At 42.7% G+C, this 27055-nt stretch overlaps 2 protein-coding genes across 16 annotated transcripts in view; one reads left to right on the plus strand and one right to left on the minus strand.

The window, feature by feature from the left end:
• Positions 1–429: 429 nt before the first annotated feature.
• On the minus strand, positions 430–18614 carry RSPH1 (radial spoke head component 1). 3 transcript variants are annotated; one of them, XM_056327634.1, is made up of 10 exons: positions 18481–18614; positions 8319–11118; positions 7650–7763; positions 7423–7528; positions 6150–6240; positions 5778–5913; positions 5404–5475; positions 3253–3451; positions 2656–2796; positions 430–819 (listed from the first exon to the last, which is right to left on the minus strand). In XM_056327634.1, exons 2-10 carry the CDS (start codon positions 8367–8369, stop codon positions 770–772), a joined length of 960 nt encoding a protein of 319 aa, XP_056183609.1. In that variant the 5' UTR covers positions 8370–11118; positions 18481–18614; the 3' UTR covers positions 430–769. The 3 variants fall into 3 exon arrangements, with proteins under 3 accessions (XP_056183609.1, XP_056183608.1, XP_056183607.1); XM_056327633.1 differs by having other exon boundaries at positions 8319–8876; positions 11026–18605; XM_056327632.1 differs by lacking the exons at positions 8319–11118; positions 18481–18614 and having other exon boundaries at positions 433–819; positions 7650–8299.
• A 238-nt stretch (positions 18615–18852) lies between these two features.
• Positions 18853–27055, plus strand: part of SLC37A1 (solute carrier family 37 member 1) — a 43372-nt gene continuing 35169 nt past the window's right edge. The window contains exons 1-5 of one of the 13 annotated variants that reach the window (XM_056327620.1): positions 18853–19101; positions 20204–20282; positions 23152–23450; positions 25055–25136; positions 25946–26072. In XM_056327620.1, coding sequence (XP_056183595.1) covers positions 23395–23450; positions 25055–25136; positions 25946–26072 — 265 coding nt within the window. In that variant the 5' untranslated portion in view covers positions 18853–19101; positions 20204–20282; positions 23152–23394. Of the gene's footprint in view, positions 19102–19872; positions 20283–20308; positions 21751–23151; positions 23451–25054; positions 25137–25945; positions 26073–27055 lie in introns of those variants that run through there. The other 12 variants (XM_056327623.1, XM_056327619.1, XM_056327622.1 and 9 more) reach the window with 12 other exon arrangements.

Here is a 27055-nt window from a genome sequence, read left to right on the forward strand (position 1 = left end):
TATTTCTCAAATTTACAATATAATATATTAAAACTAGCAAGTAAACTAATCATTTTTAGTTGTTTATAAAAAGACAAAGCCCCCAACATTAGCAAGCCAAGTATGCTTTGATCTAGCTACAGCAATAACAGAAATGCAGTAGTTTGCCAAAGCAAGCAAAAAGAGGAAAAGATAACCACCTCTAAAAATGTTCACTGAAGTCACACCAGTGTGATAAGAAACTGTGAACAAAATGACATGTAAGATAGGAGGGGAAAGACTGCATAGGAATTTTCTCACTATGACATTTTTGATAGGAGAAAAATTGCACAGAAGGAATAATAAACTCTATTTATTTAATGTGGCTCGTTTCCTTATCTGTTTCAGCAATATCAGTACAACATCTCTTACCCCTACCGGGCCAAAACCAGTTATTTTGCTTCAAAAGCAAATTCTACCTGCTGGCACCTCTCTACCTCATGCTCCAGGCCTGTAAATTTGTTACAGATCTGCTTCCTCACCCTGATCAGTAGAGAGTCTCCTCTGAACAACTTCAGGAAGGCTATATGGTAAATAAGAAACATGTGACTGAGCTGCAACACACACACACATACACGTGATACTGCACACGCTTGAGATCATAAAAGTTGCAGAGATATATATTCCAGACAGAACAGTGACAGAAATGTTTATTCAAAGCATCTTAACTCAGCCTTTTATGAACAAAACTAATGCAGGTTTACCATAATAAAAGGCTTACTCTTGGCTCTTTGTCTTTAGTTCTGTCCAATTACTCTGCTTCCTTTGATTCATCTTCCTTATCCTCTAAACCAGTAGTTCCTACGGAGGCAAAGGAAAGACAGGGTGTAGGGATGCATTTTATTATAAAATACTGGAAACATAATTCTAGGACTATTCTGTCTACCTCAGTCCTTCTTCCCTACTGCCTTTCACTGCCAATACTTGAATTTCATTGTCATACATTGTTTGTCAGCTGCCAGACAGACTCAGTACACACAGTCTGCCAGCCGGCCCATATGTAACTCTGGAATAGCCAAAGAATGTCTCCTACTTAGACAGTATCATAAGAAATGTGGAACAAGGAGAATGGAATTCCTCTGTGGAAAAAAATGACAGTAATAGGACAAAGAATATAAGGCTGCATGAAAACAGATTTTGTTACATCTGCTCTTTACAGTATGCATATTTTCTTCAAATCATTTCCTCTTACTATAACTTAATCTTACTAAACATAAAGACAAAAGGAAAATATGTTGCCTAATTAATAAAGGATGTAGACCTATGATGAAAAATGTATAATGGATGATATTATACATCTCTTTGATTCTAGAAATAAAGAGCTGGAAGGAACTTTGAGAACATCTATCCCATTTCTGTTTTCATGCATTGGTATCTGCATCTATGCTGTCTCTGACAAATACTTGGGTCCATTTGTTCTTTAAAAAAACACAACAAACATTTAAAAACCCACAAAAAACAATGGGGATACCAGAACTGCTTCATTGTGGTAGGCCAGAAAATTTACTAGAATCAAGTTCAGCCAAAATAGTTATTTGAGTCCAAGAGACTTTGAGACAAACCAGGCTCAATGAACTTTTGCCAAATCCAAAGCAGAGGTATGCAGGAAACCTGCTGAGATTTCTGCTGGATCTGACCCCCCAAAAAAAAAAACAAAAAAAACCCCACAGGGACCTTTTAAGAAGTCAGTCCTACACAGCAGATCAATCAGCTATCTGGCTAGTCTGTCCTGAAGCAGGAAAGCACCTTCAGAGGTGATGGGTAAAAAATGAGAGCAAATAAACTATAAAAATTCCAAGGGCTGACCGAAATGTTTAGTGTATACCTCCAGGCATTTTCACATGTCTTAATAGTCTTTCTGATCCCTGTGGATAGTGCTTTGCTTTGACTTATTGTAAAATGGACTGACTACAAATGGATAAATTTATGTTATATTTTCGTACCTCAAATATGTAAAAGTTAACAATAAATATAAACACCACAGTTGGGTGGAGGCCTATAGGCTAAATATGAGTAAACAAAGCAATAAAAGACACAACCTTTTGTTGCTTCTTAGTAATTTTGTATTTAAAACAAGCTTCTGAACTGCCTGAAAGAAAATGTGAGCATCTGAATTCCAAATCTCTTTGGTTTGTAGGAGAAACAAATCAGCCAGAGACTGTTCAAACCATAATGCATAACAACATCTAAAATTTGTTTCTTCAGATTTGTTTTGCCTGCTTTCTAACTTCAGTTGAGAGAATAAGAATACACAATTCCATTCATGACAGAAAAGTGGATTGCTGAAAACCTCATGAATTTTGCAGTTTCTCTCTCATTTTTGTATTAAAAAAAAAGTTGGTAAATGCAATCACTTATAAAGTCAGCTGTGCAAGTGCTGTCAACTGTACATGCATAGATAATGCTGCACAGGATTGTCACTTCTCATTTGTACTGTTACAGTATATAAACTTGACTACTTAAAAGCAGTTTACATCTTTAGAGGACTGCCCCCCTCATGAAAGGTCTAGGTTCCCCATGGTCTCTTCACCTTGATAATGGACCTCTCAGCAGCAGCATCTCTTCAGCTGATTGAAATACATAATTTCAAACCCTGATTGTTAATTGAAGAATGAGCATCTGTGCCCCATTCCTCACCGTGATCCTCCTGATCTTTGTTTTCTTCTTCTCTGCTTCCCTCATCTTCCTCTCCTGCATACTTTACTGGGCTAAAAACTTCCCTGGATGCTTCATGAAGGGAAGGCTCATCATCACTACCCTCAGCAGACCCATCAGTGACTGAAATACAAGAAATTAGAAATGGCAAAGCAAATTAATTTTACAAAATTGCACTCAGCCATTGTTTTCATGCAGTAGCTAATAACTCCTACTGAGGACTGTAGTCTTTACTCACATGAGAAATCCCACAAAATCTTCTGTGACTGTTTATAATTAAGTGTATAACAAGCCATGATACAGACTAAAATGATTTACAGGCTTCCCATGACAGTTTTATCTCATTATGCTGTGTGAGATAAAACAGACAGATATATATATATTGTGCAGTTCATGAACAGACTTGGAAGTTCCTAACATTCAATATGTGGTAAATTATAGGGGAAAGAAAACAATCAAACAAACAAACGAAAAAAAAAAAAACCCAAAATGCTCATACCACTTGATATTAAACCTGAAGAACACAGTTTTGGAGGATAGTCCAAGCACGGAGTTTCCAGCTGTTCTAGCAGAACAAACCTGTAGTTGCTGGCATTTTCTCCTCTTCAGTTACTGCTGCTGCTGCTCTTTCTTCCACTGCTTCTGCTTCTGCTGCTACCACTAAGGAGGTTTTTCTGGGAAAAGGTGTGTTTTCCCCTTGAGGAGTTAATTTGGTAATTTCTGATGCTTTCCATTTTGGTGTGACAAGTAATGAGGGTTCCTCCTCTTCTCCTTTATCCTAGAAGAAACTCATGAAATCCAACATCTCATCTTACAGGCTATTAAGGGAGTAACTAAGATTTCCTCCAGTTGCACCAGGGGAGGTTTAAACTGGATATTAGGAAAAATTTCTTCACCAAAAGGGTTGTCAAGCACTGGAACAGGCTGCCCAGGGAAGTTGTTGAGTCACCATCCCTGGAGGTTTTTAAAAGACCTGTAGATGTGCCACCTGGGGACATGGTTCTGTGGTGGACTTGGCAGTGCTAGGTTAATGGTTGGACTCCGTGTTCTTTTCCAGCCTAAATGATTCTATGATTCTATGATCGTTTTTTGTACTAAAACCTTTATCTGGCCTCAAAATGGCAATGACATGGCCTTTTAAAGTATTTACAGGTGGAAGAACTTCAGCAGCCACAAATTTTGAAAGAGAACTACACTTTGAACCTTGATGAAGTCAGTTGACTATTACTAATGATCAATGCTTGCCAGCTTGTTTTATTTAAGCTAATTTTTTTTCTCTTTCTTAAACAGAATGGCTGTGAGGGGCCTATTAACTACATCTCCTCCTCTGTGCCTACCTACAGTATAACAGAGGTGGATAAGACCTGATGCTCTGTCCAGTAGATGCTATGCTGTCTATGTTACACAGGAACAGAGTGGCAAAACAGCTCTTTCTGCCTCAGTCTTTGCTTAGGGAAGACCTTGGAAAGGATCTAGGAAGCAGTAAGATTCTGCACAAAGCGTATGTTTTTGAAATTTGAAGATTATTATTTTATTTTTAAAATCATGCTTTATTTTATCCAAATATGAAGGAGCCTTAGTAATGGAATCATCACCTGTATTGCAAGCTACTTTCTTTTAATTTTTTTTAAATGGGCCTTGTTCTGCAATTACTTCAATTAAAGCAAAGAGGCAAAATTTAATCTTACTTTAGTGAGACAAAGCACTGTCCATTGCTTTGCACAGTCACTACAGCATTCACATGAGAAGAAATTACTGTTTCTGAGAGTAACGATTTTCAGAAGCTGAGTGCTTGGGTTCCTAAGTTCATGTTTAAACTCCTACATCAATGGCCTAATATTCCAAAATCAGCACATCTAACAATTCCCAACTGAACTGAGGATACTAGATACACACTGCTTTGGATACTCATATGAATCTGACAATTTGAGGATATCTTGCTTTTATCCAAGAAAGCAAAACAGTCCCCATGTTTTGCAAATCTCTATCACTAATGATAGGAATTTTTTTCAATTATGGTTTTGTCCTTGTCTTAAGAAACAATTGCTGCATTGGAGAACTGAGTGTGTAATGGGAACTAATGTGCCAGACGACAGAAGTAGCAAACTCTAAGCTAAAATTTAGCATATTTTCTTGAAAACAAAACAATAACATTAAGATATATTACTTATTTCTATAGCTGTTTTGCACCATATTAATCAGAAATGTTTTAAAACATTCATGCATAAAGGAGAAGGAAAAGCAGGCTCTGATCACAGCGGCTCCCTATAGTTATTAGGAGCTGTGGCTATTAAGCTCCTAACAGGACCAGAACAACAATGGGACATATTTCCAAAACATGAATCTTCTGGAAATTACCATTTGTACACATAGCATCAAGCAATCCAGAAATATAAGAAGAAATACTTTTCATTGTTTTCTAGTCTTCAGAACAAAGTAGAATACAGGTTAAATATATAATTACATCTACATTATTCTGTGGTTTGAAACTTTTGCAAGTAGTGCAAAAATCACACCTTGTACTTGTCAAAGCTCACACAGTAGAGAAGCTAAAGAAAAAAGCAAAATGAAACCTCATTAATTCTTAAGCAGCATGAGTTTCTACCCTTTTTTGACTGGTTAGATCTACTTTAACATCAGTGTCTGTAAGGCATTTTATAGATTACTCAACAATAGATTTGATTTACTGAGTTCTCTGATATTCAGTATAATTCGCACTATTTCTTTTACCTGTTCTGCTTCTATGTATTCACCATGCTGTTCACACCCAATATCAAAGACATATTTGCCACGACCTAAAGGCTGCACAAAGATAGGAAGAAGTCAGCAGAACTATAAAGTTAGTAAATTCTAAGCATATAAATGTAAAATACACTTTACTACAAAATTCGTACTATAGTCAATAACAGCATAGTTTGAAAGCAAAGTTGCAGAGAAACTTGGCATTGTGACCTACAGACACAGACACATATGTTACACTTATGGTACAAGAAATACTGCAAAAGATCAAGAGCCTAGCTTCTTATTTTAAGTGGAAACAGATCAAATTAAGACAATTTCATGCTTACTGTTCAGATGAATAGAGAGCTTTTCAGCACACTTACATTTCCATTCAAAAACTTGCCCTTAAATCTATGGTTTAGGTGGATAAGTTCAGCTTCTCCTTCCTGGTTTCCATTTACCCAACCACCAACATACTTAGATCCTGTGTCTTTATAGACATATGTACCTTGCCCATGCCTAAGGAGAAAATAATAATTTTGCTTTCTATTACTGAATATTAAGAATTCAGGATGTGTTATACTTAAGGTATTAAAACTGTATTATTTAAGTAGCTGAAATGGCTCAAGTTGGACTAAATTGCCAAGGTCATCCAGTAGCACTTGATTTACTGCAGTCAGCCGTGCCTTGAGAATAAACTTTACATTTTAATGCCATTGGGTGACTTGAAACATAACTGTAAGAATGAAACAAACCTATTGTTGTTAAACCATTCTCCAATATAGGTGTCTCCATTTGCATACATATACTTTCCGTAGCCGTGTCTCTGATCATTCACCCAGTCTCCTTTAATAAAAATGCGATAAAAACAGAGTGAGATGTGGTTTGTTTCATTGTGTGATATAGTGGTCAGCTTGTAAAGTTATCATACGTGAATTATTAGGGAAGGAAAAGAAAACTATGACACCACTGTGATTCCTTACACCATTCCTTATTCTAAACCCTTGCTCTTTTTTCCCTTCTCCGTCACTTTCCACATATATTTATGCAGCTGCTTGACCACTCTTTCATTTTGTCCATCACAGTCTGTCTTCATTATCACTTTCCATTATCATTATGAACACAAGAAGCCATGTAACATCCTGCTCCTGTCTTTAAATTTGGTCATGTATGGCAGTGCCATTAGGTAATGTGACATTTCCACTCAAATAAAAAGAGGCACTACTTTAGTTTCACACATTTGCTAAAACTTTCCTGTTTGTCAGGAGCAATATATACTCAAAAGGATGCTAGATTGAGTGTCTTAACTACTTTTCTATTCAAACTTAAAAGAAATTAAAAAAATAATTTAAATGACACATGCGTATGCTCCCATAAGGCAAGATTGGGCTGCTCTTGTTGCTCTCTTTTTCAAGCCCTCACAATGCAAATATTCTTTCTTGTCTAGAATTTCCCTATTCCAGGGAAATGTTGTCCATGGAAACCTAACTGATATTCAGAATCCTTCAGGTACTCTTCTGGAAGAGGGGAAATAGTGTGACTTTCAATTTCTTCAAACTTCAGAGGCATCCCACTCCCTGAGTAAGTGCTCTAATCAGTAGACAATGTTTTAAGAATAGACCTAATAAAGTCCTGAAATATTTTATCCTGAACACATCTGTGGTTCTAATCTTTATTCAGAAATAAGTAACTATACTGTCTTCTACTGATTGCACTGATTTGTAAAAGATATTTAATATTTTTCAGAACTTGGAACACCCTACTTGAGACAAGGACATGACAAGAAGAATAAACTGCTACTAAATACTACATTCCGCACAATAATCAACATAAATTCCCACAAGTAAAACACATACTTCTTAGACCTTGCAGTAAAAAAACCAAAAAACAAACAAACCAATTTCATAGCAAATTCATCTTCTTAAAATAATACATTCTCCAATTCACTATCATCTCCTTTCATTTGGGGTTGGGGGGGAAGTCTCATTTCAGTTATAGAAATCCTTGGAACTCTCTTCAGTGTGTTACCTTCGTATTTGGATCCATCTGGATAAAAAAAAGTTCCCTGGCCATGCTTTTTGTTTTGAAGATATCCTCCAGTGTAGCAAGCACCATTTCTAAATCTGTAGGTCCCCTGAAATGTATTGGGTATAGATAAAATATTTGTCAGTTCTCACTCTTGTTTCAGTACAGTGCCCAAACTAACAGAACTGCTGAAACATAAGCACGACGGCTGCCTTCTGTCATTGTCTTACCTGTCCACTTCTGAGACCATGTTCATATTCTCCATCATATGTATCACCATTGGGGAGACGTGCTTTTCCATGTCCATGTCGCTCACCTTCTGAATTGCGTTCACCATCATACTCCTGATCAAGTGTGGAAAAAAATTGTTTAAGAGGCCTAGACCTGACTGACTGTAACCTCATTAGAGAGAGGAAACAGGTGTTTGCTCAAGAAGCTCCGGTGTGGCTTGAATCAGAGACTGCAGGAGCACCTGGCCAACAGAAGTACTGCTTATGCAGACATTTTCACCAGATCCTGGCACCCAGAGGCTTTCCTCCCGCCCTGACACACCGCTGGGCAGTACGGGTGACTTGTCATCCGCTGGAGAAAGTCAGGAAGGCCCCAACCGAAACGGCACAGCCCCGCTTGCGAGAGGCTGGTGCCCAGGGAAGCAGCGCCCCGGGAGCTCCCCGGGCTGGGCACGGCCGGCACACAGTACCCGAGCCCCCGTGGCCGGTCACGTTGGCTCTTCCCTTCCCCGCTGGCGCTCCCCCCGGCCGCCCGAGGTGCCCGTGGCGGTGGGCCGCTGCCTGCCCCGCTCCCCCCCTCGCCCTCGGCGGCGGATGCTCCCAGCGGGGACGGGGCAGGGCCGCCCCCGCCCGTGCTGCTCAGCGGCCCCCCAGACCGCCCCGGCGGACCCCCAGATCGGCCTCGGCCTCCTCGGTCAGCTCCGAGCTCAGGTCCGACATGACCGCGACGTCGCCGTCACCGCGGCAACCGAGGCGCGCGGGGGAGGGCGGGGTCCGCCGCCGCCGTGGCTGCCATGGCAACAGCCGCCGGGGCGCGCGCTGCTGTCCCGGGTGCTGAGAGCAACGGGCCGGCCCCGCCCCTCTCCGCGGTGGCGGGGCGGGAGGGGCGCGCGGGGCCGCCGTCTGGCCGCTGAGGAGAAGCGGCGGCGGCCGGCGGGAGCGGGGAGCTGCCCCCTCCCCTCCCCAGGCGGGCTACCGGGCTGCCGAGCTGCCGGGTGGCTCTCGGCGCCGAAGGCCCGGGAGGGGTGCGGCAGCCGCCAGGAGACTGACGTGTTAATAAGCGCTCGGGGTGCGGGACGCCACCTTTCCCAGTCACTGGTCTCCCTCCTGCGGCTTGTGCTTAGCTTTTCCCACCCTCACGGTCGTGGAACAGGCTGGTGACGTTTGAGATGTGACCTCAGAGCCCTCAGTCTTCAGAGAGCTCCCAGTAGAGCTGGCTGGTTTGGCCTGTAAACAACGTCTTAGATTTAAAAACCATTCCTGCATTCTTTCTTTTCTGTCACGTTTAATGATGTTCAAAAATTCCTGTTCATGGATCTTATCTTTTTGTTTCACATCTTACGTTTTCAGCCTGATGATAACTCTCATTCATCTGCTCAACAGACCAGACGTGTTCCCCACACACAGCCTGGAGAATCCCACTGGAAATTCAATACACTCCCTAAATTCCAGCCAGAAAGCCTTCGGCATTCAGCTCGAGCCACTGAAATCCCACAGGATTTCCACAGCTGGCTTGGTGCACACCTGATGGCACGGTTGGAAACAGAGGACCCACATGTGCTCAAGAGGCATCACAGAAGCATGTTTGGGCTGCCACTGGCATGCCTGGGGCACTGGCATACCATTAGCAGTCAGGCCCTGCATTTCAGGGCACTCTGAAGAGATTTCTTTCTTTTCTGTATGCAAAGAGCATCTGAATGGTCTGTATGGGTAATTCAGGGGTCAGCACACAGGGAGGGAAATGCTCTGGCACTAATCACTTCTGGAGCTTAGGCACTGGAAGTCACCAAACCGCTGTGTGATCTGGCCTGGAAATTCCCATGTTTCTGCATAAACGAATGGACTGTGCGTTAATTTCTCCTGTTATTTTTTCTAAATTGCACCAAACTGTGGTGGTGGCCATTCTAACAGTGTTACTAGTGAGATATTAGAATGATGAGTCAGTCAGGTTTTTACATCATTTAAGCATCTTCTGCTTTCACACATACAACTGCTTTAATGTCACTTTTTTTTTTCTTCTCCTTTTAGTTACAATAATTCTCAATGACCTTAATATGTAGGGAATCCTCTGTATTCTGACTTTTCTCCAAACACCTCTACTCAGTCAGCCTCAGCAGTGATCTACATAACTCAGGTTCAGTTACCTCAGCCAGGCAAGAGCCTCCTGAACTAATATGGTTACAGCTAAATCAATGCAGGGGAGCATGAGGAGAGCTCTCCTTTCTCAAAAGGCCAAGAGGAGTAGAAGGGAGTAGCTCACAAGGAAAAAGAGGAGGTAAAGTACATCATAGACACCCTCAGTCCATTAATATGTATCAATAATACCCCAAATGGAAAAGACCTGCTTTATATTTTTTGTTGCATTAATGTTTCATATATGAGCTGCAGTACTCAAAACCAATCTCTCTTTAAAAAGATCTTATTTGCCTTGATACGAGGTAGTGCTTTCTTACTTTCTACAGAGGAAAAAGCCCTAAAAATCTACCTTGGCTAAGGGAGTTGATGATGATTGCATTACAGCTCATGCTCCCCTCCTGCAGATGTTGAGGGTGGGTTGTCTTGCTGAATGTGAATGGTACTTCACTCCTCTGCACAGCAGCAGCTTCACAGCGCTTGCAGGAGCTTGGCAGGACTTGGGGCCTGTCAGTGATACAGGAGGCAGGCAGATCACCTCACTATCACTTTGCAAAATAATTGAATGGCCAAGGTTTCACAAGGGGAGCCATGTGAGGATATGGGTGGTGAAAAGCAGTCGGCTAACTAAGCACAGGGAAGAGGAGGTGATGCTTCTGAGATAGGCAGCAAAAGGAGTGGCAAGTGGCTGGAAAACATGGAGGTCACTTTAGACTGTAGGTCAAAGCTTTACCACCCAAACCACAGGAAAAACAGGGTCATCTCTATACAAAGATATACTACATATTCAGGTAATTTTCTTAGTTTTCATAGGTAGGAATCTAAGTAGTCAGTATTTAGATAATAAATACATAGTATTTATTTATTAAGATGTGTCACTTATGTGGCATATGTGCCTTTTTGTTTTCAGTTGGGCAAAGATGAAAAAGGAAGAGAACTATTGCTAAATACCACCGCTTTCTTAAGTCACAGGAACCATTTGGGCTTCTGAGTTAATACCCAGTTACTAATTAGGAGTGCTTTCCATTTGGAACATTTAAAACCACTGAAATTAAACTTTGTTAGCTGGCAGAGCATTAAGAAGCTATGCATTTATTAACTCAAAACTGTATGGTTATCCCCACATAGATGTGTTATCTGCACAACCCCAGCATTTGACTAGGGAAGCCTAATTTGCATAATGACTGTTCTGTTAAGTTAATAAGTAACTGCAGAGTATGTAACTACTGCTTTGATTGCTTACCTTCTGCAGAACAGGATATGAGTGTTATCTGAAGCACAGTCCGTGCATTTCCTCCTTTCTCACTCCTGATGATGCCTCAGTTTCTTCTTTCACCTAAGGATGGCTGAATTATTTTATCTATGGTAAGGTAATGTCTCTATAAAACTGGTTACTTAGTCTGAGTGGCATATTAATTCTAAGCAGACATTGCAGCTCAGAGTTGTATGGGAGAATATGTTTGGGATGCATTAGAGGTGCACCCTGTTAAACTCCATGACAAAAATAACTGGCTATTCTTTTGGCTTCAAATTTGATGTAGCCCAGAGAACAGCTGTGGCACAAACAGGAAGCAGTGACAAGCCGTTGGAGACACTCCCCCTAATGATCTTTAACTGCTCTTGCTCGATGTATTGTTTCAAAGTCCTAAAGGAGGAAAGGGTCTGAAGGAGGAAGAGTTCACTTTTCTTGGGAAACAGCCAAGAACGATTTCTTCATAAGATTTACACTGCTCTGAACCTAGAAGTGGCAGATTGCACAAACCTCTGTATGTCAGGATCACATTGTTTGACCTAAATGAGGGAAGCATCATTTAAAGTTTTATATACCCAGTTACAGTCTTGTGAGGACAACTACAGCTTATACAGATGCATATAATTAATGACAAGGAGCATATGTTTTGTAGGTTCTGGTCTTCCAGTTGCATTTGGGTTTGTTTCAATGTCAGATTAAAGTTAAGATTTAAGTATGTTATTATTGAAAGAAAGGTTGCTATCATCCTCATTTTCTTGTTCTTTTTCCTTTTCCGTCAAAGGACCAACATAATAACATAAATATTCTTAAGGTCACTCTGATCTTGCATATAAACTTCATTCAGCAAGAGGCCTGAGAGAGTCAGTGGATGTGCTGATCATCTGCTCTGCTCTTACTGCTGGCTCAGCTGGCAGCTGCTGGCACCGACTGTCAATCACCCTGGCAGGAGAGGGCAGCAGCTGCTGCAGCTGCAAGCTACCCTGGAGAAGCTCCTGGTTTGCCATTTGAGCAGAAGTCCTGGAGGGACAGAAAACTTCAGAGAAACCCAAAGCTGTTGCTGCTAGAGGTGTCTACAAACAGAGGCAGACAGTGATACAGCAAAGAAAAAGACTGCTAGGCACAGGACCCTGTAAGTTTACTCCTGCAGGAAAGGACAGCCCTGGACAGCCCTTTATCCTGCTTTGCAGGTCCTCACTTTGAATTTAGCCAGAGTGCTCCTCCATAGGGAGGAATGGCCAAAAGGCACTTTTAAGGCCTGCTACACTCCTGGCTCTCTTTGGACTTTACCTTGTGTTAGGAAATGGGAGACTTTTGGCAGTGCAGAGGTTTTGCAAGAAAAATGCTGTGCCAGGCCTGGCCTTGGGGGCTCCTTCCAGCACTGATTAAGCTTTGAAAACACACGTTGCACAGTGAACATTAGAAACAACAGTACTATTTGTTTGCCTTTATATTGCAATCAGTCTCTTGCTTCAAAGGGGTGATAAAAATACAGCAGGGTGCACACATCACCACTGATGTGGTAAAGGCAGCATGCTTCTTAATTGATGCAGGGTGCACTCCAGCATTCCTGCCCTCTAGGAGCCCCCTGCTCTATGCCCCTGTTCTACCATGCATCCTTCTTCCAGGGGCAATGCCCCTGTGAACCAGCTTCTCTCCACCCTGCCAGCAATGTGGCTCTAGGGAGCCACCTTTTCAAATTAAAAAATTAACAAATTCAGAATTAATAGGAAGAGTGAAGGTAATTTGCCTGATTCGCAGTGTGGTTTCCTCACTTCACATACTGTTCAGTGATTACTGACAGCACTTTGTGAGGGCCAGTCCTTGGGCACTCAAGTCAGTTTGAGTTTTGCTCTGGGCTAAATTAGAGATGCAAATGACCATTTATGGCTTTTGGTAGGGCAGACCCGGGCAAGATTATGTCTTTTGACAGGAATTTAAAGAACAGGAATCTGTAGGGAAATATTTTGTTATCTCTTAGAAGACAGTCATTTACATCTTTCTCCTTATAAAAGCTAAAACCACAGTCTAGAGTACTCCATGGTCAGTATCAGATACTAGCAAAGTGTAAACTGGAGTTCTCAGGAAAAAACATGAAACCAGCTCTCTTCCTCCTGAAACTTGAATAGAAACCAGGGTGATTTCACCAGCCTTTTGGAAGAAAACTGGGATTAGGAATTAAAGTAATATCTAAAAGAGACTTCTTATTTGGGAATAAACATTTCAGGCCTTTTTATTATTCTGCAATATATACTACCAGACACACTTTTAAGAATTCAAAATATTTTTTTAGCTCATGGGAGCAAACCGTGGACAAAGTGGAATTTACTGTCACTAACTTCCATATATTGGGGTATTTTTCCTCCAGTTCAGAATGAAAACAGATCCTAAATTGTCAAAACCCTTTGCAAAATGGGAACTTCTCTCCACACAGCTCTTTTTAAGCCCTTTACAGGCAAAATGAAAGCTGTTCAGTATGTTTGTATACTGAGTAAAGAAAGCCTCTTTTTGTGCTCATAACCAAGCCAGGAAAACAAGTAAATGACCTTTCTAGGCATCCAGTTTACGCTGCCTCCTCCAAGTACAATTAACATTGGGATATCCTGAAGGTGGGATGATTAGAAAAGAAATGTTTGTATGAAAGCCATTCTTGAAATACCAATAATACTTTTTTGCATCTTGGCTAAATATAAAGTTTCAGTTCCCTCCTGCAAAATATCCAAGGGAAAGTGTTCTGCTGTATTTATACCCTGCCTCCCATTTCTCTGACCTAACTGCTCATTTTGAAGTACAGAGTGCATTCCGTTCTTCAGAAATAAGGGAAAATTGTCAAGTATTTTCTTTTACCTAAGGGATCTCCCGTTCCACTAAAGTGCTTGGTCACTTCTATTCCATTTAGGAAATTGTTGCTAATGTCTCTTCTCAAGACTTACAACAGTCAGCGTTACTACTGCTAACAAGAAAGCAGTTGATATTCATGAGATAAAAAAATACTTTATAGTCAGTATAAGAATAAAGCAGTGTTAATACTACATTTTTCTCTACTTTCCTCTGGAAATGGGTTTTGTTTCATTAAAAGAACAAAACCTCAAACCTAAGCTTACTTATTTAGTCATAGCTGTGACATACAGCTTAAGAAGTCCAGTCCTTTTGTCCATACTATCTGAAATCCTTAGCTGGTAACTCAGAATGGATTCAATAGAGAAGGAAATGACTGAGGTAGATGGGACTAATTTGCTGCCTCCCCATTCCTGTCAGCTTGAATACCTTTAAAGGTACTTCATCTTCTTAGACATGACTTGCAAGGCAACTGCTTTAGTATAAGCTTTCTGTTCTGGTCTACTGTGTTTTACCACGGTATTTGTAACTGTTCAGGTATTTGATTTCTATTAAAATAATGCCTTAGTCCTCCTTTCTCGTTTAACTGCCCTCCAGTGATCAAGTCCACAAACATGGAGAAATTAAATCGATTGGTAGTCTACTCGCTTGTTTCCATCTGTTTAATCCTCAGCAATTGTTTCTGTAGCCATTTCTTCACTTCCACTCAGCTCTCCAGGAAATTTAAGAAAAGTAGAAATAAGGGCAAAGTAACAAGAGAAAGTCTCCCATTTTCTGCTGGAAGCAGAATTAAATTATTCAAGATAAGTTCCTCAAAATAGATGTTCTTCTTTTGTAATGAAAAATTATCTATATATTGTTTTACAGATTCCGTTTAAAATAATACAGCTTGGTGTTTGTTTGTTTTTTTTTTTTAATTCTGCACTCTCAGTACATTCTTGTTCATTTTTCTGTGAACAGGTGGCTGAAGGTATGAGAATTGATCTAAGTCTCCACCCAGGGAACCTCCATCCTACCTAAAGGGGCCACTGATTGCTGTAGCAACAGGTCACGTGCAGCAGCTCTGCCCAGGACTCCTTCCAGCAGATCCTACCCCAACAGACACCCCTGCTGCCACAACTGCTTTTTTATAGATCTTTCCTTAGACGGTGGGAGGTGATTTAACAGTCCCACTGCCCACCCCTCTGGAAAACCCTGGGGTGAGTCAGAGTAGCATACGGTCAGCACCACTGATCTCATTTTTCTGGATGGAACCAGAGACCTGCTAAGCAACACACAGGGCTCAAATAAATGCCATTATTCCTAAATGTCCCCTGCAGTCATAGCAGTATCTATCTTTATGTAGGAGGCCTGGAGGGAGTTTTACTGCCCCTCCCTCTCAATGTTCCACTTGCTATAGGAATTTTTCTTCATAAGTAGCCTTTAGTACTCAGGTACCATCCTGGTCTGGCTGGGGAAAAGGCTGTGCTGGCACAGTGGTCTTGTCCATTGGTTTCTTCCTAAAGCTACTCACTGGTGATTCTCACTAGCTTCCTGGCAAGCTAGATGCGATGAAAGTAGCAGTCTGGAAACTATGCAGTCACATTAATGTGGCTCTGTGCCGACTCCAAAATTTCTCAACAGGCAGGATAGCTGTCTCAGCTAGATAGCTTCCAGACCACAGCTGGCTTACCTCCAGCCATTTCTAAGTGCGGCCACTGCTATACCTGTCTACTTCCATATATACAGGCATAGCTTTTGAAGTCTCTTTCTATTTTGGCTCTTTTGGACATTTTTTTTTTTTGTCTGCCAAGGCTTGATGGCAGGTCATATTTGGATTGCTGCCAGTGTTAATGTGAATTGCTTATACAATATCCCAGCTGCTCTGTTGGGAAAACAAAGCATGTAAAACTAATAATGGCAACTAAAAGCTGTGATTATATCAGTCTTGAGAATCCTGCTACTTGTGTGGAATAAAGCCTAAGTAAATATCGATTTTTATATAGTAAAATACTATTTAACAACCCAGTATTATATAAAGAAGTTATGAACTTTTCTGATCCCCTAAGACATAGAGATCACTCAGTGGCAAAACAGATTAGCCTTTTCCATCTGTGCAATTATGAATACTAAAATATACTTGTGCAATCTACTGGAAAGAAAATGAATACATTAATCAGCTAAAGGTTACCATAGTCTGCATTCAGACCTCTGTGCAACCAGCATCACCTGTTCAGCAAAGGAAAGACTATGCTGACATCCACTAACTTCAGTATGTTTTGCTACTTCAGGACTTAAGAGCACTAACCACTCTTGTTCAGCAGACATAAAATTTAACTGTCAACCAGGAAATTAGGGTACCTTTTCTGAGAGAAGCACCAGGAGAGGCATGCTAAGCATCTGTCAACTCATACATCTTTACTTCTGTTTGGTTTTGCAGACAAGAACATGCCCTTTTCTATTTCCTCTAGTGTGAACATTGCTAGAGGCTTAGGAAGCCAAACCACTGCCACGCTTGCTACTCAATACAGCCATTTACTGGACTGTATCTTTCATTTGTACTTCCTTCTGCAAAGGAACTGGCAAAATGACTTTTTTATTTTTTTCTGTGAGGCTCTAGATCGAATATGTTATTTAAAATGTGTTTGTGTGTGTGTGTTCTGTGTTTTTTTAACCATTTATTCCTGGCTGTAGACCTCCTTTTATCTCCGAGGAACCTCTGGCCCTCCTTTGATACTCTATACCAGCAGGCTGTTTTGCAACCAACAGCACAAGCTCATGCTGCCACTTCCCTCTGCATTTGTACTTACTTGACAGCTTCTGGCAACTGTAGTAGCTGCTGGTGACCAGCACCGGCATAGCAGAGAGAGCAGCTGCTCAGCTGCCAAGTGTGACAGCCAGCAGGTTTCCATGATGTTAGAGGAATGGGTTATGAGGGACGTTTATTTTAATGGGAGATGCAGTTTCTACTTTTAAGTATGAAAAAATATCAGAGATTTCTGCGGCTGTTTAGGTCACGCTGTTTGCAAGTCGCTTGTAACTGAAGATAGAAGGATACTCAAGCAAGTTTAAATTATTAAAGGAACTTAAAAAGGGCCAAGCTGACATCCATTTTAAAAATATCAGGATCCCACATGATGATGATAGTCGTTGTGATAATTTGGGATGGCTAATCATGTATACAAACAAATGCACTGTGATGGGTCTGACCTTTTCTGTTGTAAAGAGACAAATCTTCATTTTTCTGTGTTCGTGCCAGTCAGAAGACAGTGCCTGGGTGCCTCCCCGTGCTGGTACAAAAGTGCAGCAACATGATTCATGCAATTCACTGTTTTTGGAGGAGCATTCCCTGACTAGTTTTACCTCTGCTAAATGGTTGTTACAGCAGAAAAGATAAATATCAACATACAGAGATGCTTCATTCTGGCTGTAACTCCACCATCTATATCTGATGTTACCATGTGCTTTTCCACCCCAGAGAACTAATGCCCTCTTGGTAAAACAAGGGCACTTCCACAACTTGCCTGCTCAGAAGAACAAAGGAGGCTAGAAGTATTTCCTCCTCCAGTTCACACACCATCATCATACAGGGGACAGGACATGCGGAGAGCTAAAGCAGTGCTGGGACATGCATGTTTGTGCTCCACCTCCAAATGTTAAGAGCCCTCCAAGAGTTAACTAAGCCCTGTTGCCCAGGGCATCAGCCATTTCAGCTGAGCTGCTGAGGGTTTGGGGCAGATGATTTTTCTTTTGGATTCATAAAAGACATGGAGCTGTACTGTCAAAAAGCAACTATGCACTGTCCTTTCCCTGAGACACTGGATGACTGTCGGTTGTCTTATACTGCAACATGGTTCTGTAAAAGCTGTGCTAACGTGAGACCTTCTGATGCCAAGCAGTGGCTTTTGCTTTTATCTGTGAACCAAAACAGTCTCCTTAAAAGGTAAGATCGATGAAAATCAAAAGCAGTGTATTAGCTTTTCAAGTAGGAGCTTTCTAGCATTTGGGGACGTGTTACGAAGACTTTTTTAACCTCTGACAAACTGCTTGCAAATCTCAGCTGGAAGGATGTGAGCCTGAGCAGGAATCAACAACTGCCAGTGACAAGTTTAAAAGCAGCAGGTTGTGTAACACCCATCTGCATTTGCAATGGTCCAGGTGTAGCACCGAGACCCTGGTTCTGCAAACATTGTCGTAAGGGAGGAGGGCTTGTTTATTGACTGGGAGAAAGTGAAGGAAAGGTGCCAGTGGGATGGCAGAGCCAAGCTAACCAACGTGTCTGCAGCGTTTGAAATATGGGGCCTAAGTAATATCACACTGGGAGTCAAAATTTCTTTTATTGGTATTACCAGGGCAGGCAGTGCAGGATGAGAGGGAAGAAACAAAATAAAACTGAACATTTTAGTGAGCATCTTAAGTGGGTTTCTTGTGCCAGGCAGGTGATACTTTACAAGGCATAAACAGTTATACAGAGAAATCAAAACCTGCACAAGGTGACTGTAGGCAGCTGTTCAGTTTGGATGAACTAACCAGCGCAGGGTTATCTGCACTGGTGAGGTGGTCGCTATAAAGAAATACAGCTGCAGCTGCAAGTACACGTTTATATAAATAACTAAGTTTTGAAATACGTACGGTTGCTGCAAACGGAAACGCCCTGCTGGGATGAGGGAACCAGAGGCAAAAGCAGAGGGCGTCGGGCCGCCGCTCCGGAGCGCCCGGGGTGGGAGAGGCCGCCGGGGTGACAGGTGGGTCGGCGGGGATGGCGGGCGGCACCGGCCCACGGAGCGGCTCCGCTCCCCGCGGCGGGCCGGGGCCAGGCCGAGGACTCGCCACCGCCCCCTCAGCCCCGCGGCGGCCGAGGCCCGGGGAACCGCGGGAGGCCGGGAGAGGGCAGCGGTTCCCCCCGGAGGCTTCGCCCACCGTCACAGAGGCGGCCCGCAGCCTCCGCGGGGCGCGCTGCCGGCACGGCCCGGCCCACGGCGCAGCTCTAGGCAGCCGCCGGCCCGGCCCGGCCCGCCGCCGCCGGGGTGCCCGGCTGCCCGCCGAGCAGCCCGGAACCCCGCCGTGGCGTGGCGCAGCCCGCCCCGCCGCCGCGGGGCGCCCTCCTCATCCACGGCACGGTGGGGAGGGGCCCAGGCAGACCGGTCCCGCCGCGCAGCTCCCGCGGCCGGGCGGCGACCCGCAGCCGCGCCCGGCCGCTCGGCTCGGCTCGGCGCAGGCCAGGCAGGAAGAAGGAAGCACCGGCGGCAGCGGGTAGGCTCGGCGGGCGGGGGGCGGCCGTGCACCTGCCGTGCTCGCGGCGGGGGCGGGGCGGGGGCGTCGCCGCCGCTTCCCGCCTGTGCGGCGGCGGCCCCTTCCGCCGCGGGGCTGCTCGGGAGCGGTGGCCGGGCGGGGGGTGCGGCGGGCGCGGCGGCCCCGGCTCCCCGCCGGTAGGCGCTGGGAAGGCGGCTGCGGTGCGGCCGGGGCTCGGGCGGTCACCTCCCCGGCCGCCGCCGCCTTCGGCTCTCCGCTTGTTTTGCTTCACCTTTTGTCTTGCTTTCCTCCTTTGATTTCTTCATGGTCTTGGGTTGCTACGAGACCCCCTTCCTCCGCCCCCGCCGGCGGGGTCAGGCCCCGGGCCCGGGGGCGTTGTTCTGGGGGCGCCCCTGCGTGTCGCGGGCAGCGCCGGGGGTTGCGCGGCTGCCGCTGGGCGGCTGTAACCCGGGGGCAGGGGCCGGCCCGCGGCTGGCGCTGAGGTGCCTGAACCCTCCCCGTGGGGGGCGAGCGGCTCCTGAGGCCACCGGCACCTGGTAGCGCTGGGGAAGGCCCGCCAGGGGAGGCGTGTGCTTGTCGTGAGAGTGTGCTGCCCTCGGCCCAGGCTCGGCTCTGAAGGAGCTGGGTGGCAGCCCGGGCTGCGGCTGGGCCACCCGTCCCGTGTGGCGGCGGCTCCCGGCGCGGCGCGGCTGGCGGCGCAGGGTCCCGGGACGCTGCCGCGGGTTCGCTGTGCGTTCGCAAGGACTCTCCCCCCCTGTTGTTGAGCCAGGAACATGGCCGTTTAAGGTCCAAAGCTGATGGATTTGGCAGTTTATGGCTCAGGTGCAGAGCTGCTGGGCATTCGAGCACAGTATGCATTTGATCTGCGTGTGTCTAAAGGCCATTTCGAGTCCTTAAGGGCATCCTGATGAGCAGCACTTGCATTACCCGCTGTCTCTGCATACGCAGAATTAATGTCTGCCCTCCAGGGGGACCGTGCGTGATGGGGCAGGGGCCAGGCAGCCTCGCGCTGTCTCTCCAGCGTGCAGCACAGCTGAGCCAGGCTTCGCAGTATTTGCAGTGCTAAAGGCCAGTCACAAATTACTGTATTTTACTGAAACAGGGAGGGAGCTGTATTTCAGCCAGTGCAGCGGGAGCCTGAAGAAGCAATACAAAGTTTGGAAGGTATATATGGATTCAGAGTAAGTACCGGGATATTGCTTTATACGTTGTAGCACAGCAAGGAGGAAGCAAAGTATTTGTTTTCACTGTCAGGTAAGATAGTTGCCAAAAATGAAAGAACATAAGACCAGTTCAAGTGATTGAGTTGGAGTTTGATCTTGGGCTTCAATAATAAAATGGAAATATAAAGGATGTGTTTATAAATTACCGTTTGTGTGTGGCAGCCTGTTAATGTCATTTCTGAAGAATAGCTTAGTTTTAAAATCTGGTTTAATCTGCAGCAGGATGTGATCTTTATAATCTGCTACCACAAGTTTTATTGCCACAAGTTTCTTTGCTTTTCTGGAAGGAGTTTTGTTTGTTTATTAAAGGCACGTGAATGTCAGAGGAACTTACACATATATGGGGACAGAGGCAATGTTGACAAGTAAATGAGACCTCTGGTTGCTGTCTGCAGTAGAGAAAATTAAATCAGCCCCTGAAATAGAATTAGGGTGCAGTTCTCTAAGCACTGCTGCTAGTCCAGTCATCTTTGCTGGGGTATTGTGGCTTTGTGACTCTGGATTTATGTCAAGGATACACTGTTAAAGAGGTGCTGTGAATATGATCAGTGGGGCATGTGCAATTAGCATTGAAATCTCTTGTAAGATGGGTGAAGTCCTTTTCTGTTTATATTAAAGCTGTTAAATAGTAACCTGTTAAGCAATTACTTTACTATGATGACAATTGCCTTGTCCCATTATATTTTAAGGGAACTGTTTAAAGAGGTTTATGACCTCGGATTTTTGCTGGCCTCTCAGTTTTTTCCCAGTAGATTTTTCTGTCCTCTCACTTAGTGTGATCAGTTAAATAACAGTTTCAGTGTTTGGGATAACTGTGAGAGAGGGGAAACGGGGTTTGGGATCACCCTGAAATAGATCTGTTACTGGTGGAAGAAAAATTCACTCCTACTCTGTGCTGCTTGTGCCCACCTCTCTTCTTACCTTTCTTCTCCCACTGGAGAAGCTATCCACAGCTCATTTCAGCCGAACACAAAATTACTAACAAGCAGTTGTTGATTTGAAATTAAGAGTTCAGCTGGCCTAACTAGCTAGTCATGGCTGTAAGGGGCAGTCCTGCTTGTAGTCCCTGCCTTTATGTTCCTGCTGCTTCGGATTCGTCCTGCCTAGCAGTTTTTTGGCCACAGAGTGAGTTAATGTTCTATTTTCTTATGGATCAAGCACTTGAACTATAGCAGTATGACTGCAAGGTCTGACACAGAGGGAGGCAGGGACCTGCCGCTGGGAGTGGGAGAGGGGAGGAGAGTGTAGGGTTGCACTTCCTTTAACCTGCAACCCTATGATTATGGGTTTTGCTGATTAATTGCGCAAACAGTTATCTGATTTAGGGCAGGGGGAGGTGGAATGTGCCGAACGAGATTAGCAAGTCAATTCACTTTTAGGGGAGGGAGGTGTCAAGCTGAACCAGGATGCTGTGAAAAAAATAAAGGTATGACAAAAATGTGTTAGCATAAAGGAGCAGACTTGATGTTTTGGTGGGATACCCTGTTACGTGAAGAGGTGGTAGTTTTCCTTCCATTCCTGGGGAAAAAGCTTACGTGGGTAGTGAAGCTTTCAAGTTCTGGCTTTGACGCAGCAGGTTCTGTTTGGTATTGTCATTCAGCTGGCTGAGGAGTAGTAGTTTTGATTTCTGTAGTAAGATGAGGCAATAAACATGAGGGAGGCTCACACCTTTGCCTACCCGGTGGCAGCCTCTAAAATTCCCAGGTTAAGACAAACCCTTGGTCTTGGCAGGTATGTTTTCTTCAGAAGTGATTTTGCTTTAGCTCACCTCCTGCTGTTTACCAGGAGAGCTAGTCCTGAATGCTACCAGCTTCCATCAGGAGCGTTGCAGCAGCTGGTGCTAGTGCTAAGCCCAGTAGCTGGGCTCTGGGGAGGGTAGGGGTTATGGTGCAGACAGTGGTGTGTTATTTGTCAGGCTGCTGGGGTGTCTCTAGTGTTAGCATGCAGGGAGGCTGGGTTTGCACGCATGAGTTGCAGTCACACCTCTTGCCTGGAGTGGCTTTTCTCATTTTACTCAACCATTGGCTCAGATTTGCTGCGAAGTAACAATGCAGCTAGTTCCTGTTGCAGTACCTGTAATAAAGGGTACCGTGTGTCTTTATCTGTTAAGGGGCTTCCGCCCAAATTTGAACAGACAGGAGGAACTCTACAAGATTTTAAACCAAAGTGGATTGATGCTGCCACAGTCTCTCTTCCCTGAATGTCTTGTAGGTGCATGAGCCTGCCTTCTCCCTTGTGCTGGATGAGCAGGTGTAGGGAGCTCAAGTGGTGAAAAAGCTTTTTTTCTTTTCTAAGTTTTCTGATCATGTGGTGCTTTATGCAGTAGTGATACTGGGACAGGGAAGTTGGGCTGGAAAAGGGCGTGCTGGCCAAGTCTTGCTGGCAGTATTGTTAAGCAGCACCTACTCTCTAGCTGGAAGAGTCTCTGGGCTGAAAACGCTACAGTAATTTTTTTAACAAATTTCAACCTCATGAATGTTTCAGATGTGTTAAGATGTCTTTGTAAGCTGGGGGATTGCCTATTTGTAGTCTTTCAGGGACAAAAGCAGAGTGTTTTGATGTCAGTCAGCTGGCTTTGGATCATGTTCTAAGTGCATCTTTCCCTTGTGTCCCCACTCTTTATACTATGCTGACTTCTCAAAATAGAGTATATGTAATCAAATTGAGAAAAGGCTGCAATTTATATTGGCTTAAGATTCTCCATTACATTTTTGATGTCTAGAAGATTAGTTGTGGTAATTACTTGTCTCTGAAATAGATAATTGCTGATTCAAATGTTATGATTAGAAAATATTACACTAACTCAATAAGAATATTTACTTGTCAGCTTCTCTTATTTGAAGATCAGCAGTTAACAAAGGCAGAGTGAAGAATTCGCCACGTCACAACTGAAGGTATATAAAAAAAAAAGGTACAGGGAGATCTACTCAGCAGCATATCTTCCACATTCGTTAACAGCCTATCATCACACAGCTTTGGGAGGATCTTTGTTACACATTCTGGAGAACAGTTAATGTTGTCATAAGTACATAATTGTGTCGCCTAAAATTTGATACCAGCTGTAGAGTAGATGGCTCAGCTTCCTCCGGGCATTCGCTTCATCACTTCATTTTCACGAGATCAGTGGTAAGTCTTGAAGTATGGTGGTGATCTTTGTTTTGGACAATGTGAGTTTGTGCTCTGTTTTTACTTTTTTGTTTTTTAATATATACAGCAAGTAAATGTAGCCAGTTGTATAATAAATAAATATTGCTGACACCTAAAAAGTGAGATACTTTGTTAGGGGAACACAGACCCTTGCAAGTCAGGTGTGCTAGAGAATAAAACCTTTTGTCCTTTTCTTTGTGAGATATATATTTGAAGGGATATATTTCAGATTTTAATTTACAAACTCTTTAGGTGGGAGGGGTGCTTGAGGTTAGCTTTCTTAACCAGAAGTATGTTTTCTCCCCCATAATTTGATGTGTAATACAGACTTGCAGCATGACAGTTCTAGTTCTTGCTACTGTAGTATTTAAAAAACTAAATCCCAAAACAAACCCAAAACCTCTGCTTTAGGAAAACCAATTCAGGAAGTTGAATGAGATGGAATACTGAGTCAGTTGTGTGTGGATAATAAAATAACAAATGAAAGACCAAGCACTTCCCATTTGAGCAATTTTATCATATGGTTTCTCTAGTAGAGCAGCAAGGACAAAGTAATTTAAGTTTTATCACTGGTGAGGCGTTTTCAGTTACCTAAGTGAATAAGTCAACTCACAGGATATTTTTTTTTAATGTCTCTGTGAATATACCAGAACTATAAAACAAGACCCTTGTTAGTAAAAGTTTATAAGGCAGAAAATTATTGAAAAAGGTTAATGAAAAATTAGAGACCATAGTAGGCTGTGTGACATCAGATCTTTATACGTATATATGTACTTTTATTTACAGATGTTTAATTTTAAGATCAGGCTAGAAGGAAGTGGTAGATACACTTTGCATATTGTTAAAAGCACAATCTGAAATGTGCTGTAGTGGAAAATGGACTAGATCAGATTGTTATCTTTGTTTAACGCTTGCAGTGACAGGGAGATTGAGATGCCCTTTTAATTCAGATGAACTGCAGAGAAAGATCCAAGGATCTCGGGGGAAAATTCCTTCCTAGTCCCAAAGCTGGTTAATTACATTCATGTGCTTTAGCTGACAGTATGCACAGTCAGTGTCTGTCTCCCTGTCCATCTCTAGAAATGGCTGATTTCTGTTGCTACCAGCAAAAGTAAAGCAACATCCTAAAAGCAGTAAGGAAAGAAAAAACCCATAGTAGCCAAACTGGCAATTCACAGAGCCATCATTTATGTCCTAATTGTACCAGAAAACTGGATGAGACAGTGAAATGTGAAATCTCATTATCAGTATGTTTAATGTTGAACTGCCTTTAAAATAGCCCCCAAAGGAAGATTGTAAACAAGGCAGATCAGCTCCGTGGACACCAGAGTACTGCATGCTGTCCTGCCTATATCTGGGTGTTACCAAACTCCCTTCCAAAGGCAGATCTGAGCAGATTTTGCAAAACAACGTAACTGCTAGGGTAGTTCTACAGACTGTTAGAGAACATGAAAAAAAAAGTTGGGTTTCACTATTCCAAGATTACCAATGACTTCTGTAATGTTTTTATGTAACTTAGTGCTAAAATTAAATCTGAATAAAATAATTTTCAAATACTGTTGTTTGGTTTTTTTATATTGTAGGTATAGAGCCTTCATTTTCTCTCTCACTTTCTTCTTGTATGCCAGCTTCCATTTATCAAGGAAACCTATTAGTATAGTTAAGGTAAGCAAGGTTGCATCCTTGTTAAACATCCTTCTGTTCCTGTCAAACACGGAAGTAGTTGCGGTTTTTTGGTATTTCCTTTTGTGAAAGGCAGTGTTAAACTTTAACTTGGATTGGTTCAAAAGCTGAAAAACTGATAAAGCTAGTACATAGTGACGTTTACTTGATAAACTTCGGTGAGACCACACCTAGAATATTGCATATACCTCTAATCTTTGGGTTTAAGACTTGAAACAGCCATGCCTACACATAATTCATGTGAATTTATCTAATTAATTATAGATTTTAGGAGTTTACAGATTTACACTCATATGTTTGAGAAAAATTGCTTGTAACTGATAAAATTCTACTGGCATTTGCAAGACTGTTCGAGTATTGTTGAGCATTATAGTCATAGTTGTCTGTACACTTGGGACTCTGTTTCCAGTGAAGCTGGTGGCAAAATATTATCTAATTCTAGATTTGTTAATCTTCAACCTATATAATTTGTCAAACACAAATTAAATTCTTGAGGTCTGTATTGTATATTGATAAATAACAATGGGCAAAGTAGCTTGGCGTTAGTGAAGACTTTTGAAATTCTGCAGCATTAGAAGCACCAGTTCACTATAGCATGTGGTTTTGACCCACATAATTACATTTTCGTGTAATGGTGGTTTCGCCAAGCAATTAATAATGGATAAGAATTCTACTGATTTCAGTGAGTTTGACACAGGTTTATGTAAAGCAAGAATTGTTAAACTTGTTGCTGTATGGAGTTTAACAATCAGAAGTGAATTTTCCATTTTCAAATTTCCTTTCTGTATCAGGGAGAGCTACATAAGCATTGCGCTGCTTCACATGAAGTTGAACACGATTCTTACAAAGAATATGCTGCGCAGATTCAGCCTGTCAAAAAGCCATCTAATGTATCTCAGTGTGGTTGGGAGCCATTTGGTAAGAGATTATATGCCTCTTGCTATTTCTTCCTCGTGTGTGGAGGGATTCAGGAGGTGAGGAGATATGTATGGGAGGCGTGTTTTGTTTTCCGTGTTCTCACTGATTTTTCCAAAGAAAGTTAAGTTGTGACTAACTGTATGATGTCTTTTCTACTTAGTCACTGACATTATTTTACGTGTTACAGCTATGAGATGGTTTTAAGAGATCAGTTTTCAGTCAGAAAATGGAATTTGTCTTTAGAATGTCTATTAAGGAAAAAACAGTGAAGAATTAAATAAGTCATAATTTTCTGCTGGTTTAATTCAAGGTTCAGCAACCATTTAAATGAAGTTACTTGGTGTTTATCTAAACTGGAACTTTTCAGAGTCCTTACCTACCAGAAAAAATACTTTTCTTGCTTTTTGGGTGACTATTGCAGAATAGAGCTGACAACTTACTGAATAGCTTATGAACCTGGCCTTTCACTTACATAGAAAAAAATATTTGCCTACTTACAATTAAATTTAAATTTAACTGTATTTGAATTTAATAGAGATTTTTGAATCATTCCTTGATGCTTTTGTCACTACCAAGAACATCAGCAAAGTAGAATAGTCCATTCTGTCAGTGTGCCGTTCCACTCTGGTCTATCTAGCCACCCATTCTAATTATTATTTAATTAGCAATTAAAAAAAAGTTCTACTCTGTTCAAAGGTAATTAAAGGCCTGAGCTCTGGGTTTTCTGTGGACGAAATTCTGTGTATTAACTGCATGCTGCAAGGTAATCGGTCTACTGAAATTTAGTCCAACAGGTTTCCAAATGTATCAGGATGCAGTTAAGCTTCGTTTCTGTTTCTCGTCCCTGGACCAAGGGGAAACGGTTTGCTTGTCTAAAACACTAGTTAGCTTTCTTAATGGAGACTTCTGAGCTCCAGTGTCCTCCTTTTTCCATGAATACACTGCACAGGTTGTTGCAAAGCTACCCCTTTGGAATGGCACTC

This window comes from Falco biarmicus, chromosome 2 (genome assembly GCF_023638135.1).
Source record: "Falco biarmicus isolate bFalBia1 chromosome 2, bFalBia1.pri, whole genome shotgun sequence".
Lineage (NCBI taxonomy): Eukaryota > Metazoa > Chordata > Aves > Falconiformes > Falconidae > Falco > Falco biarmicus.

Excerpts from the sequence above, each read along its gene's own strand:
- RSPH1 (XM_056327632.1), bottom strand. The coding sequence starts at position 7,823 with ATGAGGTTACAGTCAGTCAGGTCTAGGCCTCTTAAACAATTTTTTTCC. Across the intron at positions 5,914-6,149 it reads GAATGGTTTAACAACAATAG|GCATGGGCAAGGTACATATG; the intron begins GTTTGTTTCATT and ends TTTTCTCCTTAG. Across the intron at positions 5,476-5,777 it reads GCAAGTTTTTGAATGGAAAT|CCTTTAGGTCGTGGCAAATA; the intron begins GTAAGTGTGCTG and ends ATCTTTGTGCAG.